We start from the raw sequence: 25,816 nt of genomic DNA, 5'->3' as shown, positions 1-25,816 counted from the left end.
ACATCAGGATGACTTGCACAGAACTTGCAATGCTTCTGGCGCTACATATGGCTGACCCCTAACTCTTACCCTAGTGCCTAACCCTATCCTCCCGTAGCCTAACTCTAACCCTCCGCTTTCGGTCCGTGCAGAATGTTGACATTCTGACCAAGTTGACATTCTGCACATGCAGACATGTTCAGTGTTGACATTAGGACTACATTCCGATTTTATAATGGCAATCAGTTTCTGCATTGGGCAAATACACAGTGTAACATTTTACAGTTAAAGCTTACATAAGTATGTAATAAAAAAAAAAAAATTGGATTTGAAATAGAAAAATGTTTAAAGAGGCAATAATATTGCCATAACAACCAAAGACGCGGTGGCTTTGAAAAGTGCCGCTTGGAAAATGTGCCCCCTAGAGTCACTTGTTTAAATTCTTATACTGTGTTCTCTCTTTTTAAAGGAGTGTTGATAGTAAGTTCTATAAGCCTCCAACCATATCCAAATAAACTCTTTGGGGGGAAGGGGGGGAGATGCAGTTAGGAACAGATTTAGCGCCGCCCAATCCAATTAGCTGCGGGAATACCGCACTCTAATCCCTAGAGGCAGGATTTTTTTCTTGCAGCGTCAGGAACTGCAAGGGCAAATTCTACAGTAAATGCACCCTTCAGCATTTAACATACAGGGAAACCCGTTAGATTCCACATTTTACGGGTTTAATGTGCGGGTATAAAACACAGAGCTATTCCCTTCACTGCAAACCTCACACCTACCTAAATTTCACACTTACAGTATAGTCAGTCTAGACAGCAGTGTTTTATGAATTTAGTTGTGCTTTGTGCAAAACAAGTGCTTCACACCTTGTCTCACATGCTATATCACCACCACTCTTCACTTGTCACGTTTCACCAAAGCAGTAGAGGAACTAGCGAGTGATTAGCCCATTTGAAAAATATTCTTTACTTATGACCATCATACTTTATATTCTTTGTTTTAGATTAAAAGTCCCTTAAGGTCTGCCAAAAGTGCTCTGTCACACAGCAAAGACGGTAAGTGAGTTTAATGACACTGGCAAAAAATCTAAATCCCTTTAGGACATACAGCAATTGCTGATAAATAACATGAAACATATTGCAAGCATCAACCTTATAGTAGCTAACAAGTTTTGGGAGATCTCTGCCATTGTTCTGTGACTTCCAGCTGTCAGTGTGCCCATTTTTCAAGGTTTCCCAACTCTCAGCATGCAATATTCTGTGTATCCCAACTGTCATTGTTCTGAGGAATGTAATATGAAAAGCCGACGTTTGGGATGTCGGTGCCGACAGGACCAACTGTGGCATCCAGTTTTTTTAAAATGCCCACAGGAGAAGGGGTAATTAATTTAACACCTGCCCCTGTGCTGGCGTCTACGGCTAATTACAAGGGGTGACAGCTATGGCTAAGCCCCGGGGGGCGGCGGCTACGGCTGTGGTGCCTAACCCTCTTCCCCGGTGCCTACCCTCACCCTAATACTTACTATCGGGATGCTGGTTGGTCAGGATTCCTGCGCCAGGATTCCGAGTGGTATCAGGATTCTGGCTTCGGTCACCTGACCGCCAGCATCTACACTGCTGACTACATCCCATTCTGAGACTTCCAACAGTGAGTGTATCAATGTTAGGGCCTTCCAACAGTCAGTGTGCCATTGTTCTGGACCTTTGAACTACCAGTGTGCCATTGTTCTAGGCCTTCCAACTGTTAGTGTACCATTTTTCTGCACACTGACAGTTCTGGGTCTTCCAACTGTCAGTGTGCTACTGTTCTGGGCCTTCCAACTGTTAGTGTGCCGTTGTTCTACACACTGACCGTTCTGGACCTTCCAACAGTGTGCATTTATTCTGGCACAATGACACAGTGGCAGTTGGATGACCCAGATCAATCCATTTTTCTGGGTGTCCCAACTGTCAGCATGCTAAGTTCTGGGTGTCCCAACTGTCCGCATACCAAGTTCTGGTTGTCCAAAATGTCAGCATGCCAAGTTCTGGGTGTCCCAACTGTCCGCATACCAAGTTCTGGTGGTCCAAAATGTCAGCATGCCAAGTTCTGGGTGTCCCAACTGTCAGCATGCCATGTTGTGGGTGTCTCAGTTGTCATTGCATGTCATTTATCGGATACTTCCAGTTGTGAGTGTATCACTGTTTTGAGCCTTCAGAATGTCAGTGTGCTATTTTTCTGGGCCTTCCAACTGTCAGGATGGGTACACACTTAAAAATATACAGTATCTGCAGATCAACCAATCTGCAGATATATCTGCCGATGGTGGTTGTTCATACACACTAACCAACCATCATTACTATCTAAAGATATATCTGTTGCGAAGACATTGGCCAATTGATCTTTTAGTCCGTACACTGGCAGATCGTTGTTGTGAAATGCTCCAAATAATCCTACAATTTACGTAATGGCCTGGCCTTCTGAGGACACAGTAACATTGTGGGGAATATACATATGTACAGATGGGTCCATGTTTATCTTGACCTTTAATAGGATTAACTGAGACTGGCCAGTCGGACTTAATCCCCTGCTGTAATGACTTAATCCCCTGCTGTATTGTTCTCTGTATTGTATTGCAGCTGAGAACAATAGATGAAGGGTTTATGTTAATAAACCATGTTGTGCCTAGCAAACTAGCCAAGATAACCGTGGACCCATCTGTATATACGGAATTGTTATGATATCCCGGCTGGCGGTCAGAATACCAATGCCAGCATTCAGATAGTGTAAATCCCGACAGAGGGGAGGTAAACTGTTCTCCCCTCTCCCCTAACCCTTCGTTTCTGCAGCCTACCCGTTACCTCCCCCTTAGTGCCTGACCCTAACCTCGCCCTGGTGGTGCTTAACCTAACACCCCCTTCCTGGCAGGCCCTGGAAGTGACGCTGCTGTGCTCAGTGACACTGTATGTATAGACAGGAGCAGCTCACTGTGTGGTACATAAGGGGGATAACACAATGCATGTAACACATGGGCACACACGAATATACTGTAATCTATGTATAATAATGTACTGCAGAATTATGACGCCCAGCCGACCTACACGCAGGCTCTTGGCAGCAACACCGAGCTAATTTCTTTTTCATCTACTAGGGGTCACTGGAGTACTCTTGGGATATGGACAGCTTCCGCAGGAACAGGGCACTGAATATTTAAATTTAGAACTCTCCACCCCTCCGTATCCCAGAGTACCTCTGTGTTTTTTCTGTGCTCGACGTAGCAACAGGCTTGTGTGGAGCTTCCACACTTATTTTAAATATATTTTTATTTTTATTTTATTTTTTATTTTTATTTTTCACTTTATCCACATCCCTTCCCCCCTTCCAAAAGGCGAGGGTCCGGGATAGTGGAAGCTGCTACAAGCAGCTCTTGCGTGTCGGTCCTCACTACAGAGCACCCTCACAGCCAAGTGCAGACTACCTGCAGAAAAGGCTGTACGGAGCTTGCAGAGAAGCCCCGTCATATCCCTCACCACAGGCGTCCAGGTATGTTGGGGGACTCTGTTTTGTGAAGCGCCGCCCGCCGCTATGTAAGCCGCCCGCCGCCGCTGATTGCTGTTAAGCCGCTTAGTCCTGCCGCTCAGAGCCGCGCCGGCTGCACGCCGCTTCACGGCTCTATGGAGCGCGCTCCCCGGCTCCCTCTACAGCACGCCCCGGTTATTTGTACGTTCCCTTGCTCCGTGTACTAGACAGTGGTACAAGGAGCACAGGGGGGGGGGGGGGGGAGAAGTCTCACAGCACACGCAGCTGCACGGGGGGGGGGGGGGGGGGGAGAAAACCCATAGCAGCAGCAGTATGAAACGCTGCATGGGTTATAAGACAGCATAGGCTATTAAGCCTTTATTAACAGGATTTGTTATTAAACAAATTATTCCCAGGAGATATATGTTTTTTACAATTTATAACCTGTACTGTGATTATAGGTGTAAGCATGGCATGGGGGCCATTTTAACCATGCTTCCTGTTCTTCCTGTTTGTGATTCCAGAACGTTCCTGTCCTACATCTCTACTCCACCGGAGGCGCAGGGGTGTTAGTGGGAATTTGGGATCAGATTTCATGTAGTACTGGCCATGTGTACTGCACTTGGCCAGATATATATATATATAGACACACCTTAGTACACTTTTACTGAGTCGTGCAAGTTGTCTGTTTTTGTGTATTGTATTGTCTGTCTGCATAATGAGTAAGGCACCAGCAAAAACTAAAAAGCAGTTTCACTGCAAAGTCTGTAACAGTGTGTTACCGGATGGATCTACCACATGTACAGTATGTTTTGTGAATTCAGCAACGAATACAATTTCCGCTCCGGTTTCAAAGCCGGTTTCATTTCCGGACCCTCCATGGGCTATGCTAACAGATGTCATGGCTGGATTGCAATCAGAATTGGCCGCCGCTCGACAAGAGCGGGAAGCGGCAAGATCTGAGTCTCGTCTGAGACCGCCAGAACTACCGGAGGCGTCTCAGCCTTGCCAAAAGTCCAAATCCATTTTGGGTAGAAGGGATAAATTTCATTTGTCTTATGATCTACCAGTTTCTGCTATGTTGCATTCTGACGATTCTATGCCAGACCTCACTGCGCAAGATGAGGGTGAGGAGGGCGAAGTAGACCAGCAGTCAGATAGTGAAGATTTTGACAGCCCAGGCATTGATAATCTCATCAGAGCGGTGCGTCAGTCTCTGAAGTTTACAGAAATGGGGAGCCTCTGACAAATGATGAAGTCGTCTTTACTAAACGAAAGAGATCTCCAATGTGTTTTCCTGTTTCGGAATCTCTTAATAAGATGTTAGTAGAAACACGAAAGAATCCAGATAAACTGTTTTCTATACCTTGCAGATTTAAGTCTAGTTACCCGTTTCCAGAGTCTGTGACATGTACATGGGAGAATCCGCCAATGGTGGATTCGTCTGTGTCAAAACTTACAAAGAAATTAACCATACCAGTACCAACGGCTACTACGCTTAAAGACCCTTCAGACCGTAAAATAGAAGCTATGCTAAAGTCCATGTATATAGCAGCAGGAGTGTTGCTTAGACCTGGGTTGGTTGGCATTTGGGTCACAAAGGCGCTAATTGTATGGATAACAGAACTCAAGTCTGCCCTACATGACGATCACCTTATACTTCTTGCTGATCAAATTTGTGAAGCTGCTGAGTATCTATGTACAGCTTCTACTGACGTCTGTCAGCTCACTTCTCGCATTTCATCGTCGCTAGTTACAGTACGACGAGCACTCTGGCTGCGTTCTTGGCAAGCGGAGGCAGAGGTCAAAAGAGGTATAGAGGCGTTACCTTACGGTGGCGAGAACTTGTTTGGTACTGAATTGGACAAATGGATTTCTGAGGCCACTGGAGGAAAATCTGTTTTCCTACCATTGCCTCCAACGGTACCTAGACGGAAATACTCCGGCGTTCAAATCCTTTAGACCTCAGCCCTTTCGAGGCCGTGGTAGAGGAACAACCACGCCTGGTAGACGAGGTCGAGGACGTGGTTTCCAACAAACCAACACCAGTCGTCAGGACGCTAAGGTCACCGACAAGCCAGTGGCATGACGGGCTCCCAGCCCATCTCGGATCTCCAATTGTGGGAGCACGCCTTCAGACGTTCCATTTGGCATGGTTTCAGACATCCACCGATGGGTGGATCCGCAATTTAGTGTTAAAAGGTTACAAAATAGAGTTCGACTTTCTCCCGCCACTGCGGTTTTTCAAAACAGGCCTACCTCTGTCGGACGACAAGAGGGCGGTTCTGCAAATTGCCATTCAGTCCCTGCTGGATTCAGCAGTTTGGATTCCGGTCCCTGTACAACAACAAGGTCAGGGTTATTATTCCAGTCTGTTTGTGGTACCAAAGCCGGATGGCTCCGTCAGGCCAATATTGAACCTAAAGGGTCTCAATCAGTATGTCACTTACTACAGATTCAAGATGGAATCTCTGCGGTCAGTAATTGCAGGTTTAGAGCCACAGGAATTCATGATTGTGCTAGATCTCAAGGATACGTACTTACACATTCCGATTTGGCCACCTCATCAGAGGTTCTTGCGTTTTGCGATATGGCAGAACCATTACCAGTTTCAGGCTCTACCGTTTGGCCCCTCGTCAGCGCCTCGGGTATTCACCAAAGTGATGTCTGTGATGATAGCTCAGATCCCTGGGAGTGATAATAGTTCCGTACTTGGACGATCTGCTCATCAAAGCTCCGTCTCAACAGATGCTCCTCCAACATGCGTTGCTAACGTACAATGTACTAGTTCAGCACGGTTGGATTGTCAACTTCAAGAAATCACATCTAATTCCGTCTCAACGACTTCAATTCCTAGGTATGATTCTCGATACGGTAAATCAAAGAATTTACCTGCCAGAACAGAAAGTACAGATTATTCGTCATCTGGTACAATTAGTGCTCAAGCCACGCACAGTCTCGGTACATTTGTGCATTCGCCTCTTAGGCACAATGGTGGCGGCTTTCGAAGCGCTTCAGTTCGGAAGATTTCACTCACGTCCTTTTCAACTGGATGTGCTCGCACAGTGGTCGGGCTCGCATCTGCAGATTCACCACAGGGTGAGGTTGTCGCCACGGGCCAGGGTATCTCTACTCTGGTGGCTCAAAGTACACAATCTAACCGCAGGGAAACGGTTCGGCGCCTGGAATTGGATAATTCTAACGACGGACGCGAGTCTCAGAGGTTGGGGAGCTGTAGTTCAAAATTGTCAGCTCCGGGGTCTCTGGGCGGATCACGAAAGATTGCTGTCTATAAATGTCCTGGAACTCCGGGCAATTTACAATGCGCTACGACAAGCAGTGCACATGATTCGGTCTCAGACTGTCCAGGTGCAGTCAGACAACGCGACAACGGTCGCGTACATCAACAAACAAGGAGGAACGAGAAGCCGCATGGCAATGCGGGAAGTAGCTCGAATCCTCAATTGGGCCGAGCATCACCAAGTGATATTGTCGGCAGTGTTCATTCCGGGAGTGGACAACTGGAAGGCGGATTATCTCAGCCGTCTGGATTTTCATCCAGGAGAATGGGCATTAAATCCAGAAGTGTTTCACATGTTGGTCCAGAGGTGGGGTTACCCTCAAGTGGACCTGATGGCATCTCGCCACAATCACCAAACACCCCAGTATGTGTCCAGAACGCGAGATCCAAAGGCAGTGGGGGTGGATGCTCTCACAATCGCGTGGCCGTACAGCCTCGTGTATCTGTTTCCACCGTTTCCGCTACTCCCTCTGTTGCTAAAACGGATCAAAAGAGAGTCCGCCACAGTCATACTAGTGGCGCCTCATTGGCCTCGGAGAGCTTGGTTCTCTGATCTCTGCGGACTACTCACAGACGATCCTTGGCCACTCCCACTTCATCCGGACCTGTTACAACAGGGTCCATTCCTTTACCCCGATTTACCACGGCTGCGTTTGACGGGGTGGCTGTTGAGACCGCCCTCTTAAGACGAGAGGGCATTCCAGAATCGGTTATACCAACCATGCTACGAGCTAGGAAGCCAGTTACGGCAGCTCATTATTACAGAATTTGGCGTGCCTATATAGCTTGGTGTGAAGCTCGGAAGTTAACGACATCATCTTTCAAGTTATCCCGTCTTTTGCTATTTCTGTCAGTATGTCATTGTTCATTGTTATGGGCCTTCCAACTGTCACTGTGTCATTGTTCTGGGCCTTCCAACTGTCACTGTTCATTGTTCTGGGCCTTCCAACTGTCAGTGTGTCATTGGTCTGGGCCTTCAAACTGTCAGTGTGCCATTGTTCTTAGCCTTCCAACTGTCAATGTGTCACTGTGTCATTGTTCTGGGCCTTCCAACTGTCACTGTGTCATTGTTTTGGGCCTTCCAACTGTCAGTGTGCCGTTGGTCTGGGTCTTCCAACTGTCACTGTGTCATTTTTTCTAGGCCTTCCAACTGTCACTGTTCATTGTTCTGGGCCTTCCAACTGTCAGTGTGTCATTGGTCTGGGCCTTCCAACTGTCAGTGTGTCATTGGTCTGGGCTTTCCAACTGTCAGTGTAGCATTGGTCTGGGCCTTCCAACTCTGTGTGTGATTGGTCTGGGCCTTCCAACTGTCAGTGTGTCATTGGTCTTGGCCTTCCAGCTGTCAGTGTGTCATTGGTCTGGGCCTTCCAACTGTCAGTGTGTCATTGGTCTGGGCCTTCCAAGTGTCAGTGTGTCATTGGTCTGGGCCTTCCAACTGTCAGTGTGTCATTGGTCTGGGCCTTCCAACTGTCAGTGTGTCATTGGTCTGGGCCTTCCAGCTGTCAGGGTGTCATTGGTCTGGGCCTTCCAACTGTCAGTGTGTCATTGTTCTGGGCCTTCCAACTGTCAGTGTGTCATTGGTCTGGGCCTTCCAGCTGTCAGTGTGTCATTGGTCAGGGCCTTCCAACTGTCAAACTGTCACTGTGTCATTTTTTCTAGGCCTTCCAACTGTCACTGTTCATTGTTCTGGGCCTTCCAACTGTCAGTGTGTCATTGGTCTGGGCCTTCCAACTGTCAGTGTAGCATTGGTCTGGGCCTTCCAACTCTGTGTGTGATTGGTCTGGGCCTTCCAACTGTCAGTGTGTCATTGGTCTTGGCCTTCCAGCTGTCAGTGTGTCATTGGTCTGGGCCTTCCAACTGTCAGTGTGTCATTGGTCTGGGCCTTCCAACTGTCAGTGTGTCATTGGTCTTGGCCTTCCATCTGTCAGGGTGTCATTGGTCAGGGCCTTCCAACTGTCAGTGTGTCATTGGTCTGGGCCTTCCAACTGTTAGTGTGTCATTGTTCTGGGCCTTCCAACTGTCAGTGTGTCATTGGTCTGGGCCTCAAACTGTCAGTTTTCCATTGTTCTTAGCCTTCCAACTGTCAATGTGTTACTGTGTCATTGTTCTGGGCCTTCCAACTGTCACTGTGTCATTGTTTTGGGCCTTCCAACTGTCAGTGTGCCGTTGGTCTGGGTCTTCCAACTGTCAGTGTGTCGTTGGTCTGGGCCTTCCAACTGTCAGTGTGTCATTGTTCATTGTTATGGGTCTTCCAATTGTTAGTGTGTCACTGGTCTGGGCCTACCAACTGTCAGTGTATCATTGGTCTGGGCCTTCCAACTCTGTGTGTCATTGGTCTGGGCCTTCCAGCTGTCAGTGTGCCATTGTTCTTAGCCTTCCAACTGTCAGTATGTCATTGTTCATTGTTATGGGCCTTCCAACTGTCACTGTGTCATTGGTCTGGGCCTTCCAACTGTCACTGTGTCATTAGTCTGGGCCTTCCAACTGTCACTGTGTCATTGGTCTGGGCCTTCCAACTGTCAGTGTGTCATTGGTCTGGGCCTTCCAACTGTCAGTGTGTCATTGGTCTTGGCCTTCCAGCTGTCAGGGTGTCATTGGTCTGGGCCTTCCAACTGTCAGTGTGTCATTGTTATGGGCCCTCCAGCTGTCAGGGTGTCATTGGTCAGGGCCTTCCAACTGTCAGTGTGTCATTGGTCTGGGCCTTCCAACTGTCAGTGTGTCATTGGTCTGGGCCTTCCAACTGTCAGTGTGTCATTGGTCTTGGCCTTCCATCTGTCAGGGTGTCATTGGTCTGGGCCTTCCAACTGTCAGTTTGTCATTGGTCTGGGCCTTCCAACTGTCAGTGTGTCATTGGTCTGGGCCTTCCGACTGTCAGTGTGTCATTGGTCTGGGCCTTCCAACTGTCAGTGTGTCATTGGTCTGGGCCTTCCAACTGTCACTGTTCATTGGTCTGGGCCTTCCAACTGTCACTGTTCATTGTTCTGGGCCTTCCAACTGTCAGTGTGTCATTGGTCTGGGCCTTCAAACTGTCAGTGTGCCATTGTTCTTAGCCTTCCAACTGTCAATGTGTCACTGTGTCATTGTTCTGGGCCTTCCAACTGTCACTGTGTCATTGTTTTGGGCCTTCCAAGTGTCAGTGTGCCGTTGGTCTGGGTCTTCCAACTGTCAGTGTGTCATTGTTCATTGTTATGGGTCTTCCAATTGTCAGTGTGTCATTGGTCTGGGCCTTCCAACTATCAGTGTGTCATTATTCTGGGCCTTCCAATTGTCAGTGTGTCACTGGTCTGGGCCTACCAACTGTCAGTGTATCATTGGTCTGGGCCTACCAACTGTCAGTGTATCATTGGTCTGGGCCTTCCAACTCTGTGTGTCATTGGTCTGGGCCTTCCAGCTGTCAGTGTGCCATTGTTCTTAGCCTTCCAACTGTCAGTATGTCATTGTTCATTGTTATGGGCCTTCCAACTGTCACTGTGTCATTGGTCTGGGCCTTCCAACTGTCACTGTGTCATTAGTCTGGGCCTTCCAACTGTCACTGTGTCATTGGTCTGGGCCTTCCAACTGTCAGTCAGTGTGTCATTGGTCTGGGCCTTCCAACTGTCAGTGTGTCATTGGTCTTGGCCTTCCAGCTGTCAGGGTGTCATTGGTCTGGGCCTTCCAACTGTCAGTGTGTCATTGTTATGGGCCCTCCAGCTGTCAGGGTGTCATTGGTCAGGGCCTTCCAACTGTCAGTGTGTCATTGGTCTGGGCCTTCCAACTGTCAGTGTGTCATTGGTCTGGGCCTTCCAACTGTCAGTGTGTCATTGGTCTTGGCCTTCCATCTGTCAGGGTGTCATTGGTCTGGGCCTTCCAACTGTCAGTTTGTCATTGGTCTGGGCCTTCCAACTGTCAGTGTGTCATTGGTCTGGGCCTTCCGACTGTCAGTGTGTCATTGGTCTGGGCCTTCCAACTGTCAGTGTGTCATTGGTCTGGGCCTTCCAACTGTCACTGTTCATTGGTCTGGGCCTTCCAACTGTCACTGTTCATTGTTCTGGGCCTTCCAACTGTCAGTGTGTCATTGGTCTGGGCCTTCAAACTGTCAGTGTGCCATTGTTCTTAGCCTTCCAACTGTCAATGTGTCACTGTGTCATTGTTCTGGGCCTTCCGACTGTCACTGTGTCATTGTTTTGGGCCTTCCAAGTGTCAGTGTGCCGTTGGTCTGGGTCTTCCAACTGTCAGTGTGTCATTGTTCATTGTTATGGGTCTTCCAATTGTCAGTGTGTCATTGGTCTGGGCCTTCCAACTATCAGTGTGTCATTATTCTGGGCCTTCCAATTGTCAGTGTGTCACTGGTCTGGGCCTACCAACTGTCAGTGTATCATTGGTCTGGGCCTACCAACTGTCAGTGTATCATTGGTCTGGGCCTTCCAGCTGTCAGTGTGCCATTGTTCTTAGCCTTCCAACTGTCAGTATGTCATTGTTCATTGTTATGGGCCTTCCAACTGTCAGTGTGTCATTGGTCTGGGCCTTCCAACTGTCAGTGTGTCATTGGTCTTGGCCTTCCATCTGTCAGTGTGTCATTGGTCTGGGCCTTCCAACTGTCAGTGTGTCATTGTTCTGGGCCTTCCAATTGTCAGTGTGTCACTGGTCTGGGCCTACCAACTGTCAGTGTATCATTGGTCTGGGCCTACCAACTGTCAGTGTATCATTGGTCTGGGCCTTCCAGCTGTCAGTGTGCCATTGTTCTTAGCCTTCCAACTGTCAGTATGTCATTGTTCATTGTTATGGGCCTTCCAACTGTCAGTGTGTCATTGGTCTGGGCCTTCCAACTGTCACTGTGTCATTGGTCTGGGCCTTCCAACTGTCAGTGTGTCATTGGTCTGGGCCTTCCAACTGTCACTGTGTCATTGGTCTAGGCCTTCCAACTGTCACTGTTCATTGTTCTGGGCCTTCCAACTGTCAGTGTGCCGTTGGTCTGGGTCTTCCAACTGTCAGTGTGTCATTGTTCATTGTTATGGGTCTTCCAATTGTCAGTGTGTCATTGGTCTGGGCCTTCCAACTATCAGTGTGTCATTATTCTGGGCCTTCCAATTGTCAGTGTGTCACTGGTCTGGGCCTACCAACTGTCAGTGTATCATTGGTCTGGGCCTACCAACTGTCAGTGTATCATTGGTCTGGGCCTTCCAGCTGTCAGTGTGCCATTGTTCTTAGCCTTCCAACTGTCAGTATGTCATTGTTCATTGTTATGGGCCTTCCAACTGTCAGTGTGTCATTGGTCTGGGCCTTCCAACTGTCAGTGTGTCATTGGTCTTGGCCTTCCATCTGTCAGTGTGTCATTGGTCTGGGCCTTCCAACTGTCAGTGTGTCATTGTTCTGGGCCTTCCAATTGTCAGTGTGTCACTGGTCTGGGCCTACCAACTGTCAGTGTATCATTGGTCTGGGCCTACCAACTGTCAGTGTATCATTGGTCTGGGCCTTCCAGCTGTCAGTGTGCCATTGTTCTTAGCCTTCCAACTGTCAGTATGTCATTGTTCATTGTTATGGGCCTTCCAACTGTCAGTGTGTCATTGGTCTGGGCCTTCCAACTGTCACTGTGTCATTGGTCTGGGCCTTCCAACTGTCAGTGTGTCATTGGTCTGGGCCTTCCAACTGTCAGTGTGTCATTGATCTGGGCCTTCCAACTGTCAGTGTGTCATTGGTCTGGGCCTTCCAACTGTCAGTGTTCCATTGGTCTTGGCCTTCCAACTGTCAGGGTGTCATTGGTCTGGGCCTTCCAACTGTCAGTGTGTCATTGGTCTGGGCCTTCCAACTGTCAGTGTGTCATTGGTCTGGGCCTTCCAGCTGTCAGGGTGTCATTGGTCAGGGCCTTCCAACTGTCAGTGTGTCATTGGTCTGGGCCTTCCAACTGTCAGTGTGTCATTGGTCTGGGCCTTCCAACTGTCAGTGTGTCATTGGTCTAGGCCTTCCAACTGTCAGTGTGTCATTGGTCTTGGCCTTGCATCTGTCAGTGTGTCATTGGTCTGGGCCTTCCAACTGTCAGTGTGTCATTGGTCTGGGCCTTCCAACTGTCAGTGTGTCATTGGTCTTGGCCTTCCAGCTGTCAGGGTGTCATTGGTCAGGGCCTCCCAACTGTCAGTGTGTCATTGGTCTGGGCCTTCCAACTGTCAGTGTGTCATTGGTCTTGGCGTTCCAGCTGTCAGGGTGTCATTGGTCAGGGCCTTCCAACTGTCAGTGTGTCATTGGTCTGGGCCTTCCAACTGTCAGTGTGTCATTGGTCTGGGCCTTCCTACTGTCAGTGTGTTATTGGTCTGGGCCTTCCCACTGTCAGTGTGTCATTGGTCTGGGCCTTCCAACTGTCAGTGTGTCATTGGTCTTGGCCTTCCAGCTGTCAGGGTGTCATTGGTCAGGGCCTTCCAACTGTCAGTGTGTCATTGGTCTGGGCCTTCCAACTGTCAGTGTGTCATTGGTCTTGGCCTTCCAGCTGTCAGTGTGTCATTGGTCTGGGCCTTCCAACTGTCAGTGTGTCATTGGTCTGGGCCTTCCAACTGGCAGTGTGTCATTGTTCATTGTTACGGTCCTTCCAACTGTCACTGTGTCATTGTTCTGGGTTTTCCAATTGGTAGTGTGCCATTGGTCTGGGCCTCCCAACTGTCAGTGTGTCATTGGTGTGGGCCTTCCAGCTGTCAGGGTGTCATTGGTCTGGGCCTGCCAGCTGCCACTGTGTCATTGTTCTGGGTTTTCCAACTGTCAGTGTGCCATTGGTCTTGGCCTTTCAGCTGTCAGTGTGTCATTGGTCTTGGCCTTACAGCTGTCAGGGTGCCATTGGTCTTGGCCTTCCAGCTGTCAGGGTGTCATTGGTCTGGGCCTTCCAACTGTCAGTGTGTCATTGGTCTGGGCCTTCCAGCTGCCAGTGTGTCATTGGTCTGGGCCTTCCAGCTGTCAGTGTGTCATTGTTATGGTCCTTCCAACTGTCATGTGTCATTGTTCTGGGTTTTCCAACTGGTAGTGTGCCATTGGTCTGGGCCTTCCAACTGTCAGTGTGTCATTGGTCTGGGCCTTCCAACTGTCAGTGTGTCATTGGTCTGGGCCTTCCAACTGTCAGTGTGTCATTGGTCTGGGCCTTCCAACTGTCAGTGTGTCATTGGTCTGGGCCTTCCAACTGTCAATGTGTCATTGTTTATTGTTATGGGCCTTTCAACTGTCACTGTGTCATTCATTGTTCTGGGCCTTCCAACTGGTAGTGTGCCATTGTTTTCGGTGTCCAAATTGTGAATTGCATAACAATATTATATTTATTTAGACACTGACAGCAGTCCCATCTTAATCTTCATGTCATCAGTTCCTTTGTATCCTCATCAATCCTCCCCAATATCATACACAACCTTGTCATAGCATGTCTCCCATATCATTGTGTTCCCTAAAAATCATGAGGCAGATGTATTAAGCCTGGAGAAGTAATAAAGCACCAGCCAGTCAGCTCCTGTCATTTTTTCAAACCCAGCCTGTAACTTGACAGTTAGGAGCTGATTGGCTGGTACTTTATCTCCATCCACTTTATCACTTCTCCAGGCTTCATACATGTGCCCCCATGTTCTGAAATGTAGCCATGACAGTGCAGTCCCGTCATTGTCAACTTCCATTGATATCCATTGGTCTAGAAATACAGGTTAAGTCTCCCATATCGAAAATTCCAAAATACTGTACCTAAATATTCAGAAATGCAGAATTTTTTTAGCAAAACTGAGACAGTGACACATTTGTTTTCTGATGGTTTAATGTACACAAACTTTGTTTAATGCATAACATTGTTAAATATTGTATAAAATGATCTACTGTATAAGGTCGTTATGAAACATAAATGTATTCTGCGTTTACACTTGAGTTCCATTTCTAAGATAGTGATATTTATCTGCTTTGACAATACTTGCCTGTAACCAATGAGCTTACCGCTCACCAGGCCAGTTTCAAGGGATATGCACATTCGTGACCAGACGTGGGCTTTGTAAGCTAAATACTGGATAAAAAAAAAAGTTCAAATAAAAAAACCCAAATCAATCTATATATAAATATTTCAAACGTTTCAACATTGAAAAGTGTTTGTGTTGGCACATATATGTATAAGGAATACATGGGGGCCTTATGTAATAGCCTGCAAGCTGCAGGCTATGCGGGAATTACGGTGAGTCTGCCCGTATTTTTAAGGCGGCGTTTAAAAGGCAAAACCAACCTGGATCTGCCTTTTAAATGATTTCAGCTTAAAAATACGAACAAACTCGCCTGGAATTGCCGCACAGCCTGCAGCTCGCAGGCTATTACATAAGCCCCATTGCATGCAACTCTTTCTATCCCTTGCTAACTTATTAACCTCATAGGAATAACATGATTTTATATGTGCAGATCAAGTCACATCTGAAAACTCTCCAAGACCTGGTCCTTCTTCTGAAGCGGTAAGGTTCCTATTATACTTCCCAGTCTGTTCGTCCTAAGGCCCTATTTATGAAGAAATAGACCAATTTATTAATAAACTCATGCTGTTACAGCGCAACTGATAAGAGACTGTAGCAGTGAATAGTCTATAGTGATAGCTAGTCTTCTGGCTTATTAATGGTGCATGCGTATCAGAAACCATTTACAGGGAGGAGAGTTCAGCCTGCTGGCAAGGAACACAAGATCCTTCTCTGGCTGGGCTTTAACTAATGGTGAGAGCTGCTAACACAGTGGGCCTAATTCAGACCTGATCGCTGTGCTGCAAATTACACTGTCCTGCGATCAGATAGTCGCCGCCCAGGAGGAGTGAAAATTCGCCCCATGCAAGTGTGTGCATGTGTACGCTGTGCAAAAATTCCCCTCAGTCAGCAGACAGCTGCAAATCCGTTCAGATCCCACTCGCCATCTAATGTTTTTTCCATTCTGTGCAGTGTGTGCAGTCTGTGCGTAGCTCAATACTTACTCCTCCAGTGCAAAGAAATCAGACAGATCGAGGCCGGAGCTGACGTCACACACTCACCCTGAAAACGCTTGGGAACGCCTATGTTTTTCCTGACACTCCCAGAAAATGGGCAGTTACAACCCACAAACGTCCGATTCCTGTCAGTCACCTTGCAAATACCTGTGCGATTGAAATTTTCACACCATCCTGTCGCTATTTGGTGATGCGCGTGTGCATAGCGGTGCATACGCATGCGCAGTAGTTCGATAATCGCCTACTGTGCAAAAATGCACAGCAGAAATCTGGTCTGAATCGGGCCCCATATTCAGAAAGCCTAAGCTTTTTTCGCAGATTTTAAATGGCCCCATTTTGCTGTCCCCCTAGAGAACTATGGGGAGGGCTCTTGCAATCCGTTTAGTAGTGAATGCAGGAAAGATTTCCAGTATCTCATGGTAAAAAGTGGTATGCGGTTGGCACACCGAACGTCGGGATCTCGGCGGTCACAATACAGACGCCTATATCCTGATGGGGGCACCATTCCGCCGCTGGTATACCAGCGAGGTAGGTGATTCCCCCGCTATGGGTGTCGATGACACCCATTGAGGGAGAATAGATTTTTCGCTCGCCACCGAACCTGCAGTGTGGCGAGTGCAGCGACACTGCAAGGGGCTTAGTTGCGCTCGCCTCCCTGCGGGCATTCCACTACTCGGGATGCCAATGTCACTATACTGACATTCAGCATCCCGAGCGCCCGTAAATCATACCAAACCCGTAAAAGCGATACGGAAACTACAGTTTTTGCAGGATGTAAGGGCTGTCAGTGTTTCATAAGTAGGCTCCTTAATACATAAAACATTTATTAACATGATTGCATGAATAATTTTTCTGCTTCAAAACCATAGATTTAAAACCTACAGATTAAAATGTTAGACTGACAGACCAATTATCTGATATGGAGACAACACCTAATATCATTCCCATAATTGTCAAATTTTGGCAACGATATTGGATGCTTTCAGCATGTCAGACAGTTGAAATCAGACCACCCATTATTGGATCTTCGGACATGCTGGACGACATTGCATGTCTGACAGACCAATAATTACTGCAGCAATACACTGTTCAATTATTGATCCAAGCAGATGATTATTGGCTGATCCGGACAATAGTTGAACAGTTCATGCCCAACATAAGACTAGTTTAACTTTTATGTTATAAACCTTCACCTCTTGCCCAAACCTCATAACCAGAATACTTGAAAATCAGAAATAATGATATTCAAAAATAACTGACCTTAGCCTGCTACAATGGAAGCAATTTAATGTAGATTTTCTTCTTAACAATTTACATTTTCCAGACTCAGAAATATTTGAATGAAGTGGATGAAAAGCAAAGCAGCTCAGGTATTTATTATTATTATTATTTTTTTACATTCCCTCTTTGACTAGGGCCAAATTATGATGGCTAGATGATCAGAGCATCTCCAATACTGCAGTTCTTTTGGGATTTTCCTGATATGCAGCTGTTAGTACTTACCCTGATGGTGGGCCTGCACCTAAGGCTTAATTCAAGCACATGGGCTCATTGATACAAGCTGCGGCACTGGAGAACCACAAGTGCCAGCATGCTCTTACAAACACATCCAATACACTTACATCCAACCAGCTCATAAAAGAAGAGAAAGTTTTGTTTTGCCAGAGAAAAAACATTCACTATTACGTTTAATTTAAATAGTAAAAAAGCATCAGTAATTGTCCGGCCGTGTGCTCTGTCTGCTGCTGGATGTATGACTTTCCCTGTGCAGATCTGCTATTTTGAAAATTGGGGAAAGCCGTATGCCTCTGAGAGATTTAACCATATTTCTCATACGTCCTAGAGGATGCTGGGGTCATCATAGAACCATGGGGTATAGACGGGATCCGCAGGAGACATGGGCACTTTAAGACTTTGAAAGGGTGTGAACTGGCTCCTCCCTCGTGGGACTTAGGGGAGAGGAGTATGACCCACTTCCAGTGAGTTCAAGGGCGCTGCTTCTGGCTACAGGACACCAATAGCTCCTGAGGGTGCTGATCGCTGGGTACGCCTAGATGCTCACTCCCGCACCCTGCCGTCACCCCCTTACAGAGCCAGAAGTCAGAAGACAGGTGAGTAGATGAAGAAAAGAAGACTTCAGTGACGGCATTTATCTGAGGTACGGCAGCGCGCGGACGCTGCGCGCCAAGCTCCCACATACATACAGCACTACAGCGTGCGGGGGGGCACCCTGGGCAGCTAATAAATCCTCAGTGGACATCTTGCAAGAGGGGACATTAGTGCCGAGGCACTGTCCCAAAACCCCCGCCAGTATAATCATACAAGAAGCGGGACGGAAGCGCGCCATTAAGGGGGCGGAGCTTCCTCCTCACAGCTCACGCTGCGCCATTTTCTCTCCATCAGGCTGCAGAGACGCTGGTCCTTCCTTCACACTGACAAGTATCAGGGTGCAAAACGGGGAGGGGGGGGAGAGGGGCACTGGCTAAATTTGGTGCAATATACTTTATATAAAAAGCGCTATAGGTCTGGGGCGTTTATTGGGCGCTTCAGAACCGCTGATTGGGCGCTGGGGTGTGAGCTGGCAAATCCCCTCTGTGTCTCTCTGACATGCTTTACTGTGGGTCTGTCCCCTATATATCCGGTGTGTCTGTGGGTGTTTGGTGCACGTGTGTTGACATGTCTGAGGCTGAAGGCTCTTCCCAGGAGGAGGCTGTTTTAGGGACACAAACGGCTGCGGGGGTGGCCCTGTCGGCACCGCCGACGCCGGATCGGGTAAATGTGTTGAACGCCTTGAATGCTAATGTGGCTCTTATTAGCAGGGCTTAAAGTGGTCCTGGAGAGGTGGGGGAACTCATCACTCGCGCTCCAAAGGCGCACGCTGCAACAAAGGGGTGTGACCTCACTAGGAATGGGCGTGGCCACACAATAGTACCAATTTAAAATAACGCCTCACAGTAGCACAATCTAATTCACATTGCCCCACATATTAGTGCCTTTTACACACACAATGCCCACAGTAGTAAAAGTGCCCCACTGAATCTATAGGTATTTTTATAATGTGTTTAAATGTAGAAATGCGCAATGTATCAGGATATGTACAACCTTTGCTCACCTCTGTGTCTTCCATGTGTCCTTTCTGCTTTCTTGTTTCCTTTGTCACTCTCCTTGTGTCCATATCTTCATCCTAGACAACCCGAATTCCCTTTCTGTCTGATCACCTGAATCTTTCTTTCCTTTACTTAACCCCTACACCTCTCACTCCCTACTACCCTTTCCGCCACTGCTTCTATCTCACCCCTGTGCCTCTCACTCTCCCATCTCTCCCCCCGAGCCTCTCACTCTATGCTCCTCTCATTCCCCATCTCAGCCCCAGCTTCTCTTACTCTCCCATCTCACACCCTGCTTCTCTCACCACCCCCACCCCAATCTCACCCCCTGCTCCTCTCATCATCCCCTGCCGTCTCACTCCTGCTCTTCTCATCATCCCCTGCCGTCTCACTCCTGCTCCTCTCATCATCCCCTGCCATCTCACCCCCTGCTCCTCTCATCATCCCCTGCCGTCTCACTCCTGCTCCTCTCATCATCCCCTGCCATCTCACTTCTGCTCCTCTCATCATCCCCTGCCATCTCACTTCTGCTCCTCTCATCATCCCCTGCCATCTCACTTCTGTTTCTCTCATCATCCCCTGCTGTCTCACTCCTGCTCCTCTCATTATCCCCTGCCGTCTCACTCCTGCTCCTCTCATTATCCCCTGCTGTCTCACTCCTGCTCCTCTCATTATCCCCTGCCGTCTCACTCCTGCTCCTCTCATCATCCCCTGCGTCTCACTCCTACTCCTCTCATCATCCCCTGCCGTCTCACTTCTGCTCCTCTCATCATCCCCTGCTGTCTCACTCCTGCTCCTCTCATTATCCCCTGCTGTCTCACTCCTGCTCCTCTCATTATCCCCTGCTGTCTCACTCCTGCTCCTCTCATTATCCCCTGCTGTCTCACTCCTGCTCCTCTCATCATCCCCTGCCGTCTCACTTCTGCTCCTCTCCTCATCCCCTGCCGTCTCACTCCTGCTCCTCTCATTATCCCCTGCCGTCTCACTCCTGCTCCTCTCATTATCCCCTGCCGTCTCACTCCTGCTCCTCTCATCACCTGCCATCTCATCCCCTGCTCCTCTCATAATCCCCTGCCGTCTCACTCCTGCTCCTCATCATCCCCTGCTGTCTCACTCCTGCTCCTCTCATTATCCCCTGCTGTCTCACTCCTGCTCCTCTCATTATCCCCTGCTGTCTCACTCCTGCTCCTCTCATTATCCCCTGCTGTCTCACTCCTGCTCCTCTCATCATCCCCCGCCGTCTCACTCCCTGTTCCTCTCATCATCCCCTGCCGTCTCACTTCTGCTCCTCTCATCATCACCTGCCATCTCATCCCCTGCTCCTCTCATAATCCCCTGCCGTCTCACTCCTGCTCCTCTCATAATCCCCTGCCGTCTCACTTCTGCTCCTCTCATTATCTCCTGCTGTCTCACTTCTGCTCCTCTCCTCATCCCCCCACCTATCTCACTCCCTGCTACTCTCATTATCCCCTGCTCTCACTTCTGCTCCTCTCCTCATCCCCCCACCTATCTCACTCCCTGCTCCTCTAATCATCCCCTCGGCCCATCTTGCCTCTGGCTTTTTCATGATCCTCCTGGCCCCGCTATCTCAACCCCTGCTGCTCTAATCTCCCCGCTCGTACTCGTTCTCCACATCCCCTCCTCGTCGGAGCCTGGAGCATCATGACGCGGCTATTGGCAGCGCCGCCAGACAGTCCTGACATTACTGTCACAGATCGGCTGCCTGGCGCACTGCCTGCTATTCAAAAGGGGCCGCTCTTTCGAAGCAATCACGGATCGCCTGACCTTCAGCCAATGAAAAACTGCCACTTTGCAGCTTCTCATTGGCTGGCGGTCCACGAGCCGTGATTGGCTCTGAAGCTGGAGGAGAGATTGGCTGGAAGATGCTTATGCAGATATTAACTTTAAAGTAAAGCAGGGTCCTGAAGCTTTCACTTTTTGGTGGCCGGGCGGAGGCGGAACTGGTTCCGCCTTCAATTAGAAGTGTCGGAACGCAGTTCCGCCCCGTTCCGCCCCACTTTAACCACTGCTTATTAGTAAGAGGCTAGATAAGTCTGAGTCTCAGACCCAGGCATGGAAGAAATCTGTAGAAGATATGTTATTGCAAAGTCAGGTCCCCTCAGGGTCACAGAAACGTACGCTGGCTCAATTGGCAGCCACTGATACCGACACAGATTCTGATTCCAGTGTCGACTATAGCGATTCCAGATTAGATCCAAAATTGGCAAAAAGCATTCAGTACATGATTGTGGCAGTTAAAGAGGTACTACATATCACTGAGGACCCTGCTGTCCCTGATAAAAGGGTCTGTATGTATAAGGAAAGGAAACCTGAGGTAACGTTTCCTCCCCTTCATGAACTGAACACGCTATTTGAAAAACTCTGGGAAGCTCCTGACAAAAATTTCAGATTCCCAAAAGAATTACGGTAGCTTATCCGTTTCCCTCGGCGGATAGGGAAAAGTGGGAGTCACCCCCCACCGTGGACAAGGCCCTGTCACGTTTGTCTAAAAAGGTGGCTCTCCCGTCACCTGACACGGCGGCCCTTAAGGATCCTGCGGATTGTAAACAGGAAACTGCGTTCAAGTCCATTTATGCAACCACAGGTATGCTACTCAGACCGGTCATTGCGTCTGCGTGGGTAAGTAGTGCTATCGAAAAGTGGGCAGACAACTTGTCTTCTGAAATAGATACCCTAGATAGGGATAGCATTCTCTTGACCCTGGGTTATATCAAGGACGTTGCAGCATACCTTAAGGAAGCTGCGAGAGATATTGGTCTTTTGGGATCTAAGGCCAATGCCATGGCAGTCTCAGCTAGACGAGCGTTGTGGATACACCAATGGAATGCTGATGCTGATTCCAAGAAAAGTATGGAATCTCTACCATATAAAGGTAAGGCCTTATTTGGTGACGGCCTTGATGATTTGGTGTCTACAGCTACCGCGGGTAAGTCATCCTTTTTACCTTATGTTCCTCCACAACAAAAGAAACCGCATCACTATCAGATGCAGTACTTTCGGCCCAATAAATACAGAAAGGGCCGAGGTTCTTCCTTCCTTGCTACTAGAGAAAGGGGAAGACGTAAACGATCACCAGTCATCCCAGGCTTCTGCCAATTCCACCCATGACGTTGGGGCTCCTATGCGGGAGTCCGCACCGGTGGGGGCACATCTCAAACTCTTCAGTCAGTTTTGGGTTCGTTCGGACCTAGACCCATGGGTTTTACAAATAGTATCCCAAGGGTACAAGCTGGAGTTTCAAGACGTTCCCCCTCGCCGTTTTTTCAAATCGGCCTTACCAGCTTCTCTTCTGGACAGGGAGGTAGTTTGCGACACAATACAAAAGTTGTGTCAAAATCAAGTTATCGTCAGGGTTCCCCAGTCACAACAGAGAGAAGGCTTTTATTCGAGCTTGTTTGTGGTCCCGAAGCCGGATGGCTCGGTCAGACCAATCCTAAACCTGAAATCCCTAAATTTCTACCTAAAGAAATTCAAATTCAAGATGGAGTCTCTCCGAGCAGTGATCTCCAGTCTGGAGGAAGGGGATTTTATGGTGTCGGTGGACATAAAAGATGCCTACTTACATGTTCCCATTTATCCTCCGCATCAGGCTTACCTGAGGTTTGCAATTCAGGATTGTCATTACCAATTTCAAACGTTGTTGTTTGGTCTGTCCAGGGCTCCGAGGATTTTCACCAAAGTGATGGCGGAGATGATGGTTCTCCTTCACAAGCAAGGAGTCTCAATTATCCCATACTTGGACGATCTCCTGATAAAGGCGAGATCCAGGGACCAGTTGGTGCAAAACGTTGCACTCTCCTTGACAGTTCTTCAGCAACATGGTTGGCTCCTAAATTTGCCAAAATCACAGTTGATTCCGACGACGCGGTTGTCGTTTTTGGGAATGATATTGGACACAGAACTACAGAGAGTCTTTCTTCCAGTGGACAAGGCTCTGGAACTTCAGAGTCTGGTCAAACAAATTCTGAAACCAGCAAGAGTGTCAATCCATCAATGCATTAGGTTGCTGGGTAAGATGGTTGCGGCCTACGAGGCCATTCAATTTGGCAGGTTCCATGCCAGTGTTCCAGTGGGACCTGTTGGACAAGTGGTCCGAGTCCCACCTACACATGCACCGGAGGATAATCCTGTCTTCCAAGACCAGGATATCACTCATGTGGTGGCTGCACAGCTCTCGCCTCCTAGAGGGCAGCAGGTTCGGGATACAGGACTGGATCCTGGTGACCACGGATGCAAGCCTCCGAGGCTGGGGGGCAGTCACATTGGGAGAAAACTTCCAAGGAAGATGGTCAAGTCAGGAAACTTGTCTCCACATAAATGTTCTGGAGTTAAGGGCCATTTACAACGGCCTTCTGCAAGCGTAACATCTTCGAGATCTGCCTGTACTGATCCAGTCGGACAATGTAACAGCAGTAGCGTACATTTGGGGTAATTCTGAGTTGATCGCAGCAGCAAGAAAGTTAGCAATTGGGCAAAACCATGGCCCTCATTCCGAGTTGTTCGCTCGCAAGCTGCTTTTAGCAGATTTACTCACGCTAAGCCGCCGCCTACTGGGAGTGAATCTTAGCTTCTTAAAATTGCTTTCGACGTATTCGCAATATTGCGATTACACCTCTCTTAGCAGTTTCTGAGTAGCTCCAGACTTACTCGGCATCTGCGATCAGTTCAGTGCTTGTCGTTCCTGGTTTGATGTCACAAACACACCCAGCGTTCGCCCAGACACTCCTCCGTTTCTCCGGCCACTCCCGCGTTTTTCACAGATACAGTAGCGTTTTTTCACACACTCCCATAAAACGGCCAGTTTCCGCCCAGAAACACCCACTTCCTGTCAATCACATTACGATCACCAGAACGAAGAAAAAGCCGTGAGTAAAAATCCTAACTGCATAGCAAATTTACTAGTGCGAACATTGCGCATGCGCACTAAGCGGAAAAACGCTGCGATGCGAAGAAATTTACCGAGCGAACAACTCGGAATGACCCCCCATGTGCAGTGCAGGTGTGGCAGATATTTCATTTGCAGAGAGAGTTAGATTTGGGTGGGTTATTTTATTTCTGTGCTGGATCAATACTAGCTGCTTTATTTTTACACTGCAAATTAGATTGTAGATTGAACACACCACACCCAAATCTAACTCTCTCTGCAAATGTTATATCTGCCCCCCCCCCCCCTGCAGTGCACATGGTTTTGCCCAATTGCTAAAAAATTTCCTGCTGCGATCAACTTGGAATTACCCCCATAAACCGTCAGGGTGGAACGGAAAGCAGAGCGGCAATGGCAGAAGCCACAAGGATGTTGCCGCTGGGCGGAAAAGCATACAAGCGCTCTGTCAGCGATCTTCATTCCAGGAGTGGACAACTGGGAAGCAGACTTCCTCAGCAGACACGATCTCCATCCAGGAGAGTGGGGCCTCCACCAAGAAGTCTTCGCAGTGGTGACAAGTCGTTGGGGAGTTCCTCAAGTAGACATGATGGCATCTCGTCTCAACAAGAAGCTTCAGAGATATTATTCCAGGTCAAGGGACCCTCAAGCAGTATCGGTGGATGCACTGGTAACACCGTGGGAGTTTCAGTCGGTGTATGTATTCCCTCCACTTCCTCTCATTCCAAAGGTTCTAAAGATCATAAGAACAAAGATCTGGGCGATCCTCATTGTCCCAGACTGGCCAAGGAGGGCTTGGTATCCAGATCTACAGGAATTACTCATAGGAGAACCCTGGCCTCTTCCTCTGCGCGAGGACCTGTTACAACAGGGGCCGTGCGTGTATCAGGACTTACCGCGGCTACGCTTGATGGCATGGCGGTTGAGCGCAAAATCCTAGCCCGTAAGGGTATTCCCAGTGAAGTCATTCCCACACTTATTCAGGCCGGAAAAGGGGTAACGTCTAAACATTACCACCGTATTTGGAGAAAATATGTTTCTTGGTGTGAATCCAAGGGGGCTCCTACGGAAGAGTTTCGACTAGGACGTTTTATCCATTTTCTACAAGCAGGTGTGGATGTGGGCCTAAAGTTGGGCTCAATTAAGGTACAGATTTCGGCCTTATCGGTTTTCTTTCAGAAACAATTGGCCTTCCTTCCAGAAGTTCAGGCTTTCGTGAAAGGCGTGTTGCACATCCAACCTCCATTTGTGGCACCATGGGATCTTAATGTGGTGTTGCAGTTCCTTCAATCACATTGGTTTGAACCTTTACGGAAGGTGGAGTTGAAATGCCTCACTTGGAAAGTGGTCATCCTGTTGGCCTTGGCATCTGCAAGGCGGGTGTCTGAGTTAGCGGCCTTGTCTCACAAGAGCCCTTATTTGATCTTCCATGAGAATAGAGCTGAATTGAGGACACGTCAACAATTTCTACCGAAGGTGGTTTCCTCTTTCCACATGAACCAACCTATTGTGGTGCCTGTGGCTAATGATGCCTTCGCTGAGTCAAAATCTCTGGATGTGGTCAGAGCTTTGAAGATTTATGTCGCCAGAACGGCTCAGATTAGGAAAACAGAGGCTCTGTTTGTCCTGTATGCTCCCAACAAGGTTGGGTGTCCTGCTTCCAAGCAGACCATTGCACGCTGGATCTGTAACACGATTCAGCACGCTCATTCCACGGCTGGATTGCCGTTACCGGAATCGGTGAAAGCCCATTCTACTAGAAAGGTGGGCTCATCCTGGGCGGCTGCCCGGGGGGTCTCGGCATTGCAACTTTGCCGAGAAGCTACTTGGGCAGGGTCAAACACATTTGGAAAGTTCTACAAGTTTGACACCTTGGCCGATGAAGACCTTAAGTTTGGTCAATCGGTGCTGCAGAGTCATCCACACTCTCCCGCCCATTCTAGAGCTTTGGTATAACCCCATGGTTCTATGATGACCCCTGGATCCTCTAGGACGTATGAGAAAATAGGATTTTAATACCTACCAGTAAATTCTTTTCTCTTAGTCCGTAGAGGATGCTGGGAGCCCGTCCCAGTGCGTACTGTATCTGC

General features: G+C 48.5%; 1 protein-coding gene across 5 annotated transcripts in view; it reads left to right on the top strand.

Moving 5' to 3' along the window:
• Positions 1 to 25,816, top strand: part of LOC135006096 (uncharacterized) — a 227,549-nt gene that overhangs the window by 189,396 nt on the left and 12,337 nt on the right. For all 5 annotated transcript variants that reach the window (XM_063951991.1, XM_063951990.1, XM_063951989.1 and 2 more), the window contains 3 exons: positions 983 to 1,034; positions 15,152 to 15,201; positions 17,041 to 17,086. In XM_063951991.1, coding sequence (XP_063808061.1) covers positions 983 to 1,034; positions 15,152 to 15,201; positions 17,041 to 17,086 — 148 coding nt within the window. The remainder of the gene's footprint in view (positions 1 to 982; positions 1,035 to 15,151; positions 15,202 to 17,040; positions 17,087 to 25,816) is intronic.

Source organism: Pseudophryne corroboree, chromosome 2, assembly GCF_028390025.1.
Source record: "Pseudophryne corroboree isolate aPseCor3 chromosome 2, aPseCor3.hap2, whole genome shotgun sequence".
NCBI lineage: Eukaryota > Metazoa > Chordata > Amphibia > Anura > Myobatrachidae > Pseudophryne > Pseudophryne corroboree.
The sequence above is the reverse complement of the archived record's forward strand: the minus strand, read 5'-3'. Positions and strand labels throughout refer to the sequence as shown.